The following is a 15027-nucleotide window of genomic DNA, read 5'->3' as shown; positions in this document are numbered from 1 at the left end:
TCTAAAGGTCATTACTAGGGTCATCCAGACTACATTAAGTCTCTTCTCTTATGGTCTCATATTTTAATTTATTCCTTCTATTTGATCAAAGCTTAAAGCAGCTCTCTTTATCCACTTGTCCTTTATATCTTTTAAGGCCATTTCCCAAGCTGTAACACAAGAATGCAATCTTCCTTTTTAACACATGCCTCGTCTCCTATTTTTCCTGTTAGTTTTCCCAGCTTATCTCAGTGACCTGACAGCTTTTTCTAGCCCTATGCTGCACAGACATGGAATTTCTTCAATTATGTGTATGGTTCTGATGCAGGATTCAATACATTACTTGCCATTCTTACAATATCTTACTGTCTGTTTCTCTTCCAGCAAATGTTCATTCAGCCAAAGCCTATTGAAATCTGACAGGTGTCAAGCATTGTGCCAGATGCTGTGAATAAAAAATGAATAAAACACTATTTCTGCCTAGGAGGAGCTCATAGTCTAGAAACCAAAGGCAGCATGTAAACATGTATATTATAGTGCATCGTGCTAAGTATCGCACACTGTGATGTGAAGAAAAATGTAACTTCCTCTGGGGGAGTTGATAAAAGATCTCATAGGAAGTGACATTTCCATTAGTCTTGACACCTAAGTAGGAGTCTGCCAATCAGAAGACAGAGGTGAGAATGAGGGTAAGGGAAGAATAGGTCATCTGAGTAAAGGGAATCCAGTGTGCAGAGGCTCTGAAATAATTGAGGAACATTCTGCTGTATTCAGGGAGGTCTGATGGGTTAGGTGTGGTTGGATGTGTGGTGCATTGAGCGGCAGGTATCAAACTGAGAGGGCCTGTGTGGAGAGGATTGAATTTTATTCTAGAGGCAAGAAGAGAGAGAGGAAATTCTATAAGCAGGGAAGTTTAACAATCAGATTTGTCTGTTACATGTCTATTGTCATTGACCTAATTACAGGGCTCCGGGTTTTGGAGTCTAAAAGGGGTGTACTCTGCTTGTTTAATTGGAGGTGCTCAGGTGCCTTTCAATTGAGACCACTTGTGCTAATTCACTTTATTACTCCTACCCTGTCCTCCAAATGCTGTCTCTCTCTCCTTGGCCAGGGTTGGACAGATACTGACAGCCTTTGTCTCTTTGAACCCCATTTTTCTGTTTTGACACCTTCTTTCTTCAGTTACGCTGACCTAGTCTTTGAAAGTATTACTGACGTTTTGGCCCATCCCACCTTATGCTCTAATCACTCGGGCACAGCCCACGGCAGTAGCCACACCCACTCAAGAAGTTGCCTGCTCAGGAAGTTTGTCTGCAGCAGTGCGCCGTACTGACGGTAGCAGCGCGCAGGCGCAGTTCCCGGCTCCCGGCGGCGTGTTCCTCTTTTCCCGGGATCCCAGCGTCCCAGCAGGTGGACCCCGGCTCTTCACAGTCAGCCTCCGGCTCCGGCTTGCGCTGTGCTCCGGTCCCTCGCTTCTCAGTCCCCCAGCTTCCGGGGCCGCTGCTCTGGCCCGCACGCCTTCGCCGGCGACAGACCCATGGCCGAGCGCGGGGAACTCGATCTGACAGGCGCCAAGCAGAACACCGGAGTGTGGCTGGTCAAGGTAAGGTTTGCGCGGCTCCCGCTTGCGCTCCTCCTTAAAGTAGTTTCAGTGACTTGAGACTGTCCCACCCCGTGCGCCTTTTAAAGTTCTTTACGGCCTTCTTATTAGAGCTTCAGTTATCTTGAGAGGCAGGACTCATTGTTATGCTCGTTTGCAGACGAGAAGATTAGTTAAGGGACGCCCAGTGTTTTTCAGCCAGTTAAGAGCCCGAACCTGCCTGGCATGGATCTCCTTTCCCCACGACCTGGTTTTTCTGGGGCCCTGTCTTGGTGTCCCCCAATGTGAGCGGTGCATTTAACCCCAAGCTGAAAATTTTCTGCATCTTCTCTTGGTGAAACTGATTTTAGTTATCAGTCTGTATAAGGAAGTTGAGTGTCTGCTTCCTGTTAGAATTTTCTCAGCCAGAAAGTAGAACTGGTCTCTGCGTACCCTTAAAGTGTTCTTTTAGGTTGTTGGTTCTTATGCAGTTCTCAGGAGAGCTGAGAGAGCTCTGAACTCAGGAAAGGAGAGGCCGTGGACTGGAGTGTTCTTTTAGAGCAAGACCTGGTCTCGTGAAACTGTCAGCAAATGTCTTTCGTTTTGTTTTGTTTTGTAAAGACAGCAATCTTGATTAGCCCTTAGTGAGCACAGTATTTGTGCTTTACTTTTTCATATTGGGGAGTGTTGTCTTTTAGGAGGGTTTCATAAGACATATGCATGTTCAAAATGTGATTGTGACAGTATCCGAAACTCAAGTAAAATGTAGGGACCTTGGTTTGTTAGATTTTTAAAAACTTATATCACATGGCTGAGTTTTCATCAGTTAAATCTGAGAGGCCTGTCCTGTCTGCCTCTCTGAAGTAGCTCTCTTATGCTTATTCGCTAGTCAGTCGAACCTGTATTATATTCTTCAAAGCACTTGTCAGAGTCCAAAGTGATTCTGTGTTCAGTGTTGGTTACCTCCTTTTCCCCAGCACACGCACAGTCACATTTCTCAAGACTAGGCTCCTTGCCTGTCACACCCCGAACTGTGTTTGGCACATGGTAATAGCTCAGATTTGTGATGAATGAATGAATGAACTCTTATTCTTCATTGCTAGCCTTAGTCTCTGGTACTCATTTGACTTATCACGGCGATATCAGTGTGATTTAAATAATGGAGTAGAGACTCCCCTGGTGGCGCAGTGGTTAAGAATCCGCCTGCCAATGCAGGGGACACGGGTTTGAACCCTGGTTTGGGAAGATCCCACATGCCGCGGAGCAGCTAAACCTCCTGCGTGCGCCACAACTACTGAGCCTGCGCTCTAGGGCCCACGAGCCACAACTGCTGAAGCCCGCGCGCCTAGAGCCCATGCTCCGCAACAAGAGAAGCCACCGCATTGAGAAGTGCACCGCAACGAAGAGTAGCCCCCGCTCACCGCAACTAGAGAAAGCCCGTGTGCAGCAACATCTCTCTCCTCCTGCATGCTAAATGGAGGGGAATCGTTAGGGAGGAGAGCTCCTTTACAGACTGAAAGAGCTTGAAAAGATGGTGAAGCTTGAGATGATGTGTTTGTGCTTGGAGCACGGTAAATGCTCAAGAAATGTTGTTTGCCTTACAGAGAGATTTGGATGGGTGGACAGAGGCCACCCATAGTATCTCTGTAGTATACCATGGAAAGTGGAACTGAAATGCAAGCGTGAAAATGCACAGTAACATGCTGTGTCCTGGAAATCAGAGAGGAGATTATTATGCCTCGAGTAGAGGCTTGGGACTGTATGCTGATACTGTCACATTGTGAAATGGGGATGTTTTAACTTTAGTCTACAAGAAGTGAGGAAACTTTTGGAGGTTTTTGAGTAAGGCAGGGATGCAAATGAGTCTTTTAGGGGGAAAAAAAACTTGAAGGGAAGATAGCAAAATTAGAGTCAAAATTAGAAAATTATCACAGGATCATAGGCATTTGATAGTGAATTCTGAGGAGTTAGGGAAACTTTTTCAGCAAAAGTTGTCAGGATGTGGTGACTGACTAAATGAGGATGTGAAAGAAAGCAATGAATCTAAAGTTAAGAAATTTTAGTGTTCTTTCATATATGGCCATTTGAATACATTTTATCACTTTAAAAACTTACCTCAGACTAATGATTTGTTCTGTTTTACAAAGGTAGTTATAATGTTTCAGTTATTTATTGTTTGCTGTATCATTGTTTCCTTACATCAATTTGGCCTGTAGTATTTCTTCTTTTTCTAACCTTATGTATCAAAGAAAAGTAACAGGCTTGCAAATACTACATCTTTCCAGAGTGTGAAAGGACTTTTTTTTTTTTTTTTGCCAGTTCTTGTTCTCTGACAACCTTATCTCTTAAAGAGGATGAGAATTGCTATCAAATACTTTCTGTTCTAAAATCCATTCATGTTCCCTCTTTGTTTGACAACTTTTATTTCTGCTTTAGTTAAAGGAATGCTAGTAGGCAATGAGGTTTGATTTGCACACCTGTCAGATAGTTTGAATTTGTTTCATTTGTGCTGGGATTAGCATCCAGTATGATTTTCATGCCCATATCCTAAGCATATTTGGATTTTTATCTCTGAATTATAGGAATAAATTATATGAGAGCTTCAAGTTGTAATGGTTAATTTCATTTTCAGCTTGCTTTGTGTGATATTAAAATATAATATGTTGTTTATAGAGTTTGTTTTCATTCTTACCCAATTAGAGTTTGTGAATAGAACTACATACGACTTTAAATCTTTTCAGTACACGTTAATATTTCTTATAAATAACGCCTTGAGTTCTGATCTTTGAGGATCATTTGTTGTAAAATACATGAGTTTCTTCCTAGAGTGTTGCAAGTTTATGGGCCATTTTGTTCATATTTTATTAATTCCATCACTAGACAGGTATAGAAAAGGATAAATACAAGTAAGGGCTATACATACAATATCTCTGAGAGGTTTTTTTTTTTTTTTTTTTTTTTTTTTTGCGGTACGGGTACGCGGGCCTCTCACTGTTGTGGCCTCTCCCGTTGTGGAGCACAGGCTCCGGATGCACAGGCTCAGCGGCCATGGCTCACAGGCACAGCTGCTCCACGGCACATGGGATCTTCCTGGACCAGGGCACGAACCCGCGTCCCCTGCATCGGCAGGCGGACTCTCAACCACTGCGCCGCCAGGGAAGCCCTCTGAGAGTTTTAAGTAGGAAAAAAGTTGTCAGGTGGGAACAGGGAAGACTTTGGGGAAGGTGACATTTAAGAAGAGCCTATGGGGTTGATTAGTTAGAAAAGACTTCCCATCAGGGCTGGTGAGTGTGTTCAGGAAAAGGCAAATATAGTGGAAGATTGTATACCAGAATATCCACTACCTGTAACTGTTCTGGCCTAATGAAATGCCATTTCTGGAGTTTTGAATATCTTAAATCTACAAGAGAATGATGATCTAAATGAGTTTTGATAGATAATAGACATGATTGGATTTAACTTCACAATAGATGCCACCTGCTAAGAAACATAAACAGCTGCAGTTTTTACCTGGTCAGGGAGCTAGTCCCTTGTAGTTTGCATTGCCCTATTTCTGTTGCTTAGTCTATGCCACTGTTAGGTTGCCAGCTGGTCCCACTACTACTACACACGCGGTACCAAATCAGGATCTAAAAATGATATTTAAAAAAATTTTAGCATAGTTCTTTTGTTTGGCTTCCAATATTTATTTAAAATTTATTTATTTATTTTTGTCTGCATTGGGTCTTCGTTGCCGCACGCAGGCTTTTCTCTAGTTGCGGCAAGTGAGGGCTACTCTTCGTTGCGGGGCGAGGGCTTCTCATTGCGGTGTTTTCTCTTGTTGTGGAGCACGGGCTCTAGGCACGCGGGCTTCAGTAGTTGTGGCACGTGGGCTCAGTAGTTGTGGCTCATTGGCTCTAGAGCACAGGCTCAGTAGTTGTGGCGCACGGGCTTTGTTCCTCCGTGGCATGTGGGATCTTCCTGGACCAGGGCTCGAACCCGTGTCCACTGCATTGGCAGGTGGATTCTCAACCCCTGCGCCACCAGGGAAGCCCAGCTTCCAATATTTAGACTTCTGGAAAAAAATCATCTTATCTAGTTATGATTGGCAGGAGGGTAGGGTACCTGATGGGGAAGAGGGGGAGATAAAGCTGGCAGGGTTTTTAGGAGTGGTGGGGGTTTTGTAAGTAATGAATATCATACTGGAGCTTGAATTATAAGAAATGCTATCTTTTGAGGGAAATGGACAGGTGGAGGTATTGACAAGCGCTGCAATGGGTCCAACCAACAGCTCCCTAGCCAGCAAAAAGGTGTGTTTCAAGCCCCATCAGCCTTCCTCTTATAAGCATTTTGATTGATACTTGTTGGAGGAGAGGATCAGGACAAGAGAGATGGACACCATCCCCTGTGAATATTGGGTCCTCCATTCAACAACTCAAATGCCACCAAGCTCAACTTTTATTTTTTCACAGACAGTTAAACAGTTGGACATTGGCAGCCAGAGAGAAAGCTATGTACCAGGGAGAGATGAAACCGGAATGGGTGATACCCCGAAGTCTTGCAGGAGAAAAAGGAACTTATATTTATAATGTACCAAGTATTTTACACAGCAAACCTGTGAAGTAGGTACTAATTATATTTTTCAGATGATAAAATTGAGGCTTAGGGAGGTTAATTATCTTGCCCAAGCATGGAACAGTAATTCAAATTTAGGTCTGTTTGGCTACAAAGCTTATGCCAGGAATAGGAAATGTCTTTTTTTTTTTTTTTTTTGCAGTAAGTGGGCCTCTCACTGTTGTGGCCTCTCCCGTTGCGGAGCACAGGCTCTGGACGCACAGGCTCCGCGGCCATGGCTCACGGGCCCAGCCGCTCCGCGGCATGTGGGATCTTCCCGGACGGGGCCACGAACCCATGTACGCTGCATTTGCAGACGGACCCTTAACCACTGCGCCACCAGGGAAGCCCAGGAAATGTCTTTTTTTCCCCTTGGTTCTCTTTAATGAATCATCTCCCTGGAGACCAGAGGTGATGTGGGGGACTTTGTGTTTTTTTTGTTTTGTTTTGTTTTTTGTTTTTTTACGGTAAGCGGGCCTCTCACTGTGGTGGCCCCTCCCGCTGCGGAGCACAGGCTCCGGACACGCAGGCTCAGCAGTCATGGCTCACGGGCCCAGCCGCTCCGCAGCATGCGGGATCCTCCTGGACCGGGGCACGAAGCCGTGTCCCCTGCATCGGCAGGCAGACTCTCAACCACGGCGCCACCAGGGAAGCCCTGGGACTGTTTTTATGGCCTTAGGTCTTGTCAGCTCCATATGTTGACCTTCAAGTAAACGTGTGAGTAGAAGCTGCCCGTCATAGGTTGGGTTCCCAGTGAAGCTGGTTCTGAGGAGAAGGTTAGCATGCAGAGGTTTGTTATGGAGTGCTCCTGGGATCATCACCTGTGGAAGGAAAAGGACTTATGCAGGATTGGGCACAGGGTGGCTTGCCCCAGGAACAGTGGGCGATCGTGGCCAAAGGGCCTGTCTTCAGTGGAGGCAATTCCACAGAGAGCTAACAGCTGAGGGCTCTCTGTGGTCACTCCCAGCAGCTAGGGGAATAAGGCCTTCAATGCTAAACGAGGAAAAGGGTGTCACATCACTGTCTAATACAGTGTCCAGTACTCTGGGAGAAACAGGGCTTTGGAGACTAGTAGTTGGGGAACTGGATATTTGATGACGCAAAGTTGGCAAACAAGCTTAGGGGAGTAACTACTGTATATATCACCTTAGCACCTTGGATTCAAAGGCACTGTTGACCTTAAAATTGACCTGTAGCTTGAGCGAGCGGATTGATTCATCCAACAAGCTTTCAGTGATCGCCAGTCATTGTTCTGGGCTCTGAGTGTGTTATGGTGAGCAAGAACAGACAGGCCTGGGCTCTGTAAACTCGGATCTGTAGTCTGTGCTGGAGAGAGACATCAGTCAAGTCCTAATGAAGGCAGTTCCAGACAGATGAGGGCACTGAAGCAAGGAGTACTGTTGTGTGAGTATGAATAGCAAAGGAACTTGACTTAGTTTGGGAGGTCAAGGGAGTTTCCCTGAGGAAATAATGCTTAAGTGAGTCATTTTCTGGTCTTGGGAAATCTGAGAAAACATCGCTGTACCCATTATCTTGTCTCCATCTCATTTTCTTTAATGAATGTGTAGACAGTGGAAACAACACAGATATCTCACAAGTGACATGTTGACAAGAGTGTTTTGCGGAAATTTACTAAGAATAGAATTCAGGTGTTCTCATCCAGAAACAAAGGTAATTATGTGAGGAGACGATATGTTAATTAGCTTGACTAGTGTAATCATTTCACTGCATATATCAAATCGTCATGTTATACACCTTAAAAATAAAATATAATGTTTTAATTAAAAATATCAGCTGTCCAGGGGCTTCCCTGGAGGCGCAGTGGATAAGAATCTGCCTACCACTGCAGGGGACATGGGTTCCATCCCTGGTCCGGGAAGATCCCACATGCCACGGAGCAACTAAGCCCGGACACCACAACTACTGAGCCTGCGCTCTAGAGCCTGCGCGCCACAACTACTGACCATGAGCCTAGGGCAACAAGAGAAGCCCGTACACCGCAACAGAGAGTAGCCCCCACTCGCCACAACTAGAGAAAGCCTGCGTGCAGCAACGAAGACCCAACGCAGCCAAAAATAAATAAAATTAAATCTTAAAAATAAAATTAAAATAAAAATATCAGCTGTCCAAAAAAAAGTATTTTGGAGCCTTGGAACCATATATACCATTATTTTTCCTTTTCCTTCTACCTCTTTTTTTCACAACTTAATGGGCTGGGACTTCTGGGAAGCCCATTTCCATAAGCTCTTGGTGTAGAAAGTTATATATGATTGACATAGTATCCTCATTGTATTCTATTTTTCATTACAAGGGTATAGTATTTTGGCAACCTTTTGAATTAAATAAGCTGGTAGGCTTACCTGGGAACTTACTTTTTTCCTTTTTTTTGGCCACATTGCACGCAGCGTGCCAGATCTTAGTTCCCCGACCAGGGACTGAACCCGCGCCCCCTGCAGCTGGAAGCGCAGAGTCTTAACCACTGGACCACCAGGGAAGTTCCATGGGAACTTACAGTTTTATTATAATAATGATGACAATGCAGTATGAGTTCCAAACTTGTTTTTATCAATTAACTTCTGGGACGTAATCTTTGTTTTAGTTGGCAATTGCTTGTATTAGATACAATTATTGTACTGGATTTGATTCTTAAATTTGTTTTAGTGTATGATATATACTTACTTCACTTAGAACTATTGTCTTGTTGTTTGGTGGCCTAAACTGTAGTCTCCAGCAGTTTGATCATAGAATCTTCTGAACTGGTTAATGTATTGAAGAACAGTGGTCTCATCAAGAGCTCCAGAACATTCTTTTTTTTTTTTAATTAATTAATTAATTAATTAATTTTTGGCTGTGTTGGGTCTCCGTTGCTGCACGCAGGCTTTCTCTAGTTGTGGCGAGCGGGGGCTACTCTTCGTTGTGGTGCACGGGCTTCTCACTGCGGTGGCTTCTCTTGTTGTGGAGCACAGGCTCTAGGCACATGGGCTTCAGTAGTTGTGGCTTACAGGCTCTAGAGTGCAGGCTCAGTAGTTGTGGCATGCGGGCTCAACAGTTGTGGCTCATGGGCTCTAGAGCACAGGCTCAGTAGTTGTGGCGCACAGGCTTAGTTGCTCCGTGGCATGTGGGATCTTCCTGGACCAGGGATCGAACCCATGTCCCCTGCATTGGCAGGCGAATTCTTAACCACTGCACCACCAGGGAAACCTCAAGAGCTCCAGAACATTCTTGTCTTCCCTTTATCTTAATAACATTTCAGGGAACCAGCAATGAGGGGACAGTGGCAGGTTGGAAAATGCTCCACTCTACTATTGGTGTTTTCCTCTCTTCCCCCTTATTTTAAGGTAGATCTCTGAAATAAGGTTTCCCTTTGAGAATGCAGTGAGAGTTATTAAAATTAAATTCTGTATCCTGGATTTATCCTAATAACACCATCATTTTCATTACACTAACATTTCTTCAACAATATCCAGTCATTAAAATAATAACTATTCCTACTGTGTGCCAGGCTATTCTAGATGCTAGGGATGTGGCAGTAAACAAAACACACAAAATATCTACCTCGTGCAGATTGCATTCTAATGGGGAGGGAGAATGGACAGTAAACAGATATGTATATAGCAGGTGATAAGTGCTCTGAAGAAAAACAAATCAGGGTAAAAGGTGTAGAAGGTAGCTGGGGATGCTATTTTAATGGCGTGGGGAAGGGCCTCACTGATAAGGTGGGCCTTGAGCAGAGACCTGAAGGAAGTTATGGGGATGCCCTTCAGATATCTGGAGGAAGAGCATTCCAGACAGAAGTAACCACGAATCAAAGGCCCTCGGCTGGGATGGTGTTGGGAATGTTCACAGATCTGTGTGATTAGAGTCAAGTGAGTGAAGCAGTAGGAGGGTCATGAATCCATAGATCCATGAGGCCACGGATTGCAGAGGGCTGAATCATCTAAGACATTATAGAGGATTTTTACAGTGAGTGCCATGGGAAGCGATAGCCATAGAGGCAGCTTGGCATGCTGATTGTGGAGCTAGACTGCCTAGGTTAGAATCCTGGCTTCCCACCGCTAGTAATTGTGAGACTTTGGACAAATGATAACTTTTTGGTGCCTTCGTTTCTTCATCTGCAAAATGGAATAATAATAGAGTTGTTATGAGGATTAAGTGAAGTAAAATTTTAAAGTGCTTAGAAAAGTACCTGGCACATGTTAAGCACTATGTAGATGTCTGTTAAATTGAAAGGCTTTGAGCAGGACAGTATCATGTGACTTTGGTTTTAATATGGTCACTCTGGCTGCTGTACTGAGACTGAAGTGTGCATGGACAAGAGTGGAAGCAAGGGAATCAGGAGGCTATTACAGTAAGAGATGGCTGTTACAAGAGATGATGGTGACTTGGATTAGGCTGGTAACTCTGGAATTGGTGAGAAGGACATGGAGTCCGGATATAATTTGAAGGTGTTGCTGACAGGCTATGTCAGTTAATTGGATGTAGAATGTGAGAAAAAAGGAGCTATTTGAGGGTAACTCCAGTTTCAGACTGAGTGCCTGGAAGGACGGAGTCGACTTTTACTGAGATAGGAAAATTGCAGGAGGAACAGGTTTATGAGGGAGAAATAAGAGTTCTGGTGTGGATATTTTGAGTTTGAAATATCTAGTGAATATTCAGATGGAGAGTTTGAGTAGGCAGTTGAATATATAAGTTGGGATTTGGAGGGGAGAGCTATAAATTTGGGAGTTGTCAATATACAGAGGGTATTTAAAGTCAAGAGATTGGATGAGATTACATAAGATTGAGTGTGGATAGAGAAGAAGAAAGGTCTGAGGACTGAAATCAGGGCCCTCTGAGGTTAAGAGGTCAGGAAGATGAGAATCTATATGTGTGGAGACCAAAAAAGGAGAGTCCAGAGAAGTAGGAGGAAAATCCAGAGAGATTGGAGTGACGTGAAGCCAAGTAAAGAAAGTGTTTGAAGAAGGAGGAAACAGTAAGTTCTCAAATATTGTTGATAGGTCTGCAAGACGAGGACTAAACATTGGCTTGACGATATGGCGAGCTTTTGTAACCATGGGAACCAGTTTCAGCAGAGTAGTAGCAGGGAAGCCTGTCTAGAGCAGAACAAAGTGGCAGAGGAGGAACTGTAGTCAGCCAGCAGAGACGGCTCTTCCAAGAGCTTTGCTGTAGAGAGGCAGAGAGACGGGACAGTGGCTGGAAAGAACTTCAGAGCCTGCCCTTACCAGGTGTGTGATCATGAATCACTTTGCTAACCTCCCTGTGCCTCAGTTTCCTCATTTGTAAAATGGAGACAATAAAAGGATTGTGTGAGAGTTAAATGGTTAATATATTTAAAACATTTAAAAGAGTGCTTGTCACTTAATGTGTTAGTTATCTATTGCTATATAACATTATCACCACAGGCTCAGTAGCTTAAAATAGTGTGCATTTATTATTTCATAGTTTCTGTGGATCAGGAGTCCTGGTGTGGCTTACCTGGGTCCTCTGCTTCAGAGTCTCTCACAGGATGCAGTCCGGGTGTCAGCCAGGGCTGGACTCTCAGCTGAAGCTGTGCCTGTGGAAAGATTGTTTCCAAGGTTCCGTGGCTGGCAGAATTCAGTTCCTCTAAGGTTGTGGGACCGAGGGCCTAAATTCCCAGCTGACTGTTGGCTGGAGCCTGCCCTTAGTTTCCTGCCACATGGGCTTCGAAGCAAGACAGAGATCACAATCTGATGTAACCTAATCACAGGAGTAACATCCCATCCATCACCTTTGCCTTATTGCATCGACCAGAAGCAAGTCGCAGGTCCTGTTCTCACCCAGCGAGAGGCAGTTACCCAAAGGTGCGAATATCAGGAGGTGGGGATCATTGGGGGCCATCTTAGAGTCTTCTGCCACATTTAGTAAGCGCTCTGAGTGTTAGCTCTCACCATCATCATTGTTACTGCGATGGGGGAATGATTACGTAAAGGGAGTGGAGGAAAGGGTAGAATTGAAAGAAAGCTGTCCTTGATTAGACTACAGGGAAAAATTCAGTGCACACCTGGAGGGATTGGCCATACATAGTTCACCTGTTAAAAGGGGAAAGCAGAGTAAAGGCCCCACCTGTGGCTAAGCGGTAGATTGATTGATTGACTGACTGATTTTTTGGCCAAGCGGTATGGCATGCAGGATCTGAGTTCTCAAGGCATGCGGAGTCGAACCCGCGCCCCGTGCAGTGGAATCTCAGAGACTTAACCACAGGACTGCCAGGGAAGTCCTAAGTGGTAGATTTGGAAGTATCCTTTTGATTGTTCGTCTTTCCTCAGTGGAAGAGGAAGGAAGAAGTGTTACGTATTTGAGGAGTGAAGAGAACATGTGACCTGTCTGCAGTAGCTTTCCCACTGCAGGTGAGAATTGACCAGGGAGGTCGTTAAATTGCCTGGCATCTTGAAGGGCTTACTTGATGTTAGTAGCCGTGTATTTCAAGGGAGACCGTTGAGCATGATTGTTTTTCTTCAGCTGCTCAGGTGCAAGTGTAGAGGAAGAATAGAGCACGATCAAATAAAACAATAAATAGATAAATTAATAAAATAAGTAGTAGTATAGCTTGGCTTTAATCAGGATTAGGTTCTGCCAGGCCAGTATGATGGAGGGAGTTAGGGGCAAGAGAATGGTTATAATGATGGGTTGTGAAATGTAGCTCCGTTAAAGAGAGGCGTGAGGACATAAGCAGACAGGGACAGGGTACAGATGTAGAGTCTATGATTTGAGGGATGGAAGAATTGTTGGAGTCGAAGTACTGAGGAAAGGGCCAGGAAGTTAGGAGGTGGTGGTCAGAATTGTTCCTTGAAATACAGTTTGCGGAGAGGGGTACTGTTACTGATAACGAGAAAGTTTTACAGTATGTAAATGTAGGGCTGATTTGAATCAGTAACTTGGAATATGATGAAGAAAAGCCACCATCTTTCCCCTAAAGACTTTGTGAGGGAATACAGCTTGTGATCGCTTGGTAGAGTAGGCTGCTATCTGTAGAACATAATTTTCTCTTTGTGTTAGAGTAATTGACAAGAAGGTTCCCTGGGGCTAAAAATCAAAGACAAGCAAGAAGCAAAGTCTCACTTGTTAGGCAGTATTTCAAGATTGAGGCCATGAGGGAATAATTTACATAGTTCAAGGATTCAGGGTTTTATTTGATGTTGTAACAGTATTTGTCCAGATCAGTTTCAGATCTTGTATTTAGTTCTGACAGGTAATGTTGACATTTGCTTCTTTGACTAACCAGTATCCTCTTGCTCTGACACTGTAACAGCACTTACTTAGTGCTCCCTCTTCAGTCTGTGTGATTCTAACGGCATTGACTGTCCCTCGCCAGAGGTGTCATTGACTCAGGCTGACAGTGCAAGGATCTCATCTGTGGGTTCAGTAATAGGCCCAAAGAAGGACACATGACCTAGTCAAAGCCACGAGAGACAATTACAGTTCTGCTGGGGATTTGGGGAAGGAGAACTCTTGCTCTTCAGGAGCGGGTTTCAGCCATCTTGCTACACAAGGGGGAAGGCTGTCAAAGAAGTGAGTCAGTATGGTGAGAAGAGATGAGAGATGGTGAAAGAGGCCTGGTTACATCATTTGAGCCCTTAATCAAGCCACTTTAAAACTGCCTCTGGAATTTTTAGTTACTTTTGCCAGTAAATCCTCTGTATGACTAAGTGGGTTTTCTTCTCGTTGGTGATCAAAGGAGACCTAATAGGTAGATACAGTTAGCAGAAGGAGTTTGCCAAATCCTCTAAGCGTGCATGAATAAGTGGAGTGCAGTGTAGTTGAAACTTTAAGATGTGGAATCTTCAAAACCCCTTTTCCTTTAGGACCTTTTACATACTCTTATTTAGTTGTATAACAAAGAGAGCATGTGACCGACCTGGAGGCCTCTCGTGGCTGACACTAGCTAACCGTGTTATTTCAACCCCCTGAGCCTCGGTTTTCTTATATATAGAATGAGGAGAGCGGCAGCAATTTTGCAGGGTGATTGGGAGGATTAAATGGCATAGTGGGTGTAACATGTGTAGCCCTGTACCTGACACTGTTGGCTCCCTTCCCCTTCATCTTTTCTAGCATATTGTCTGACACGGTAGTTGTTCAGTATAGTTCAGTGTAAAGAATGAACAAACACCATTAGGATCTTCTTTTATTCTTGAATTTTTACTATATCCAGAGCACTGCTGTTTGTTTGACTAATGGTCAAGTGGTTCTTTTTGCAAAAGAAATTGTGCTAGGTAGAATTTTTTTTTCCTTTCCAGCCTTGGAAGGTCTCTCTGACTCAGTTACACATTCATGTTCATGTTATCATTCCAGGATTACTGTGGGAAATAATAATGACACCTGAAACTCACTGAATGCTTGTTTGTGTGAGGCATTATGCTTCATACTTCACGTGTACATATAAAGTATGGAGCATACCTTAAAAGTATGTACTGATTCCCGAGTTCAAACTACTTGTTAGAAGAAATGAGATAAGGTCCATAGTAGACATTCAGCATATATTCCCTTAATCTTTTTGAGAATGAAAACCCTTCTGATTACATATATCTAATTTCAGACACAACACAGTTAAGAACATAGATGCTGGAACCACACTGCCTGGATTTGAATCCTGGCTCCTCATTTGCTAATTATATACCCTTGGCTAAATTTTATAATCCCTGGGTGCTCCAAATTCATAATCTGGAAAATGGGGATATTCCCTGGTGTTGCAGTGGTTAGGAATCCGCCTGCCAATGCAGGGGACACGGGTTCGAGCCCTGGTCTGGGAAGATTCCACATGCCATGGAGCAGCTAAGCCCGTGTGCCACAACGACTGAGCCTGTGCTCTAGAGCTCACAAGTCACAACTACTGAGCCTGCGTGCCACAACTACTGAAG

At 44.1% G+C, this 15027-nt stretch overlaps 1 protein-coding gene across 1 annotated transcript in view; it reads left to right on the top strand.

Annotated features, from left to right (window-relative positions):
• Window positions 1–1350: 1350 nt before the first annotated feature.
• GTF2F2 (general transcription factor IIF subunit 2) overlaps window positions 1351–15027 on the top strand; it is a 152262-nt gene continuing 138585 nt past the window's right edge. The window contains exon 1 of the mRNA XM_059995476.1: window positions 1351–1582. Coding sequence (XP_059851459.1) covers window positions 1517–1582 — 66 coding nt within the window. The 5' untranslated portion in view covers window positions 1351–1516. The remainder of the gene's footprint in view (window positions 1583–15027) is intronic.

This window comes from Delphinus delphis, chromosome 18, assembly GCF_949987515.2.
Source record: "Delphinus delphis chromosome 18, mDelDel1.2, whole genome shotgun sequence".
Taxonomy (NCBI): domain Eukaryota; kingdom Metazoa; phylum Chordata; class Mammalia; order Artiodactyla; family Delphinidae; genus Delphinus; species Delphinus delphis.
The sequence above is the reverse complement of the archived record's forward strand: the minus strand, read 5'-3'. Positions and strand labels throughout refer to the sequence as shown.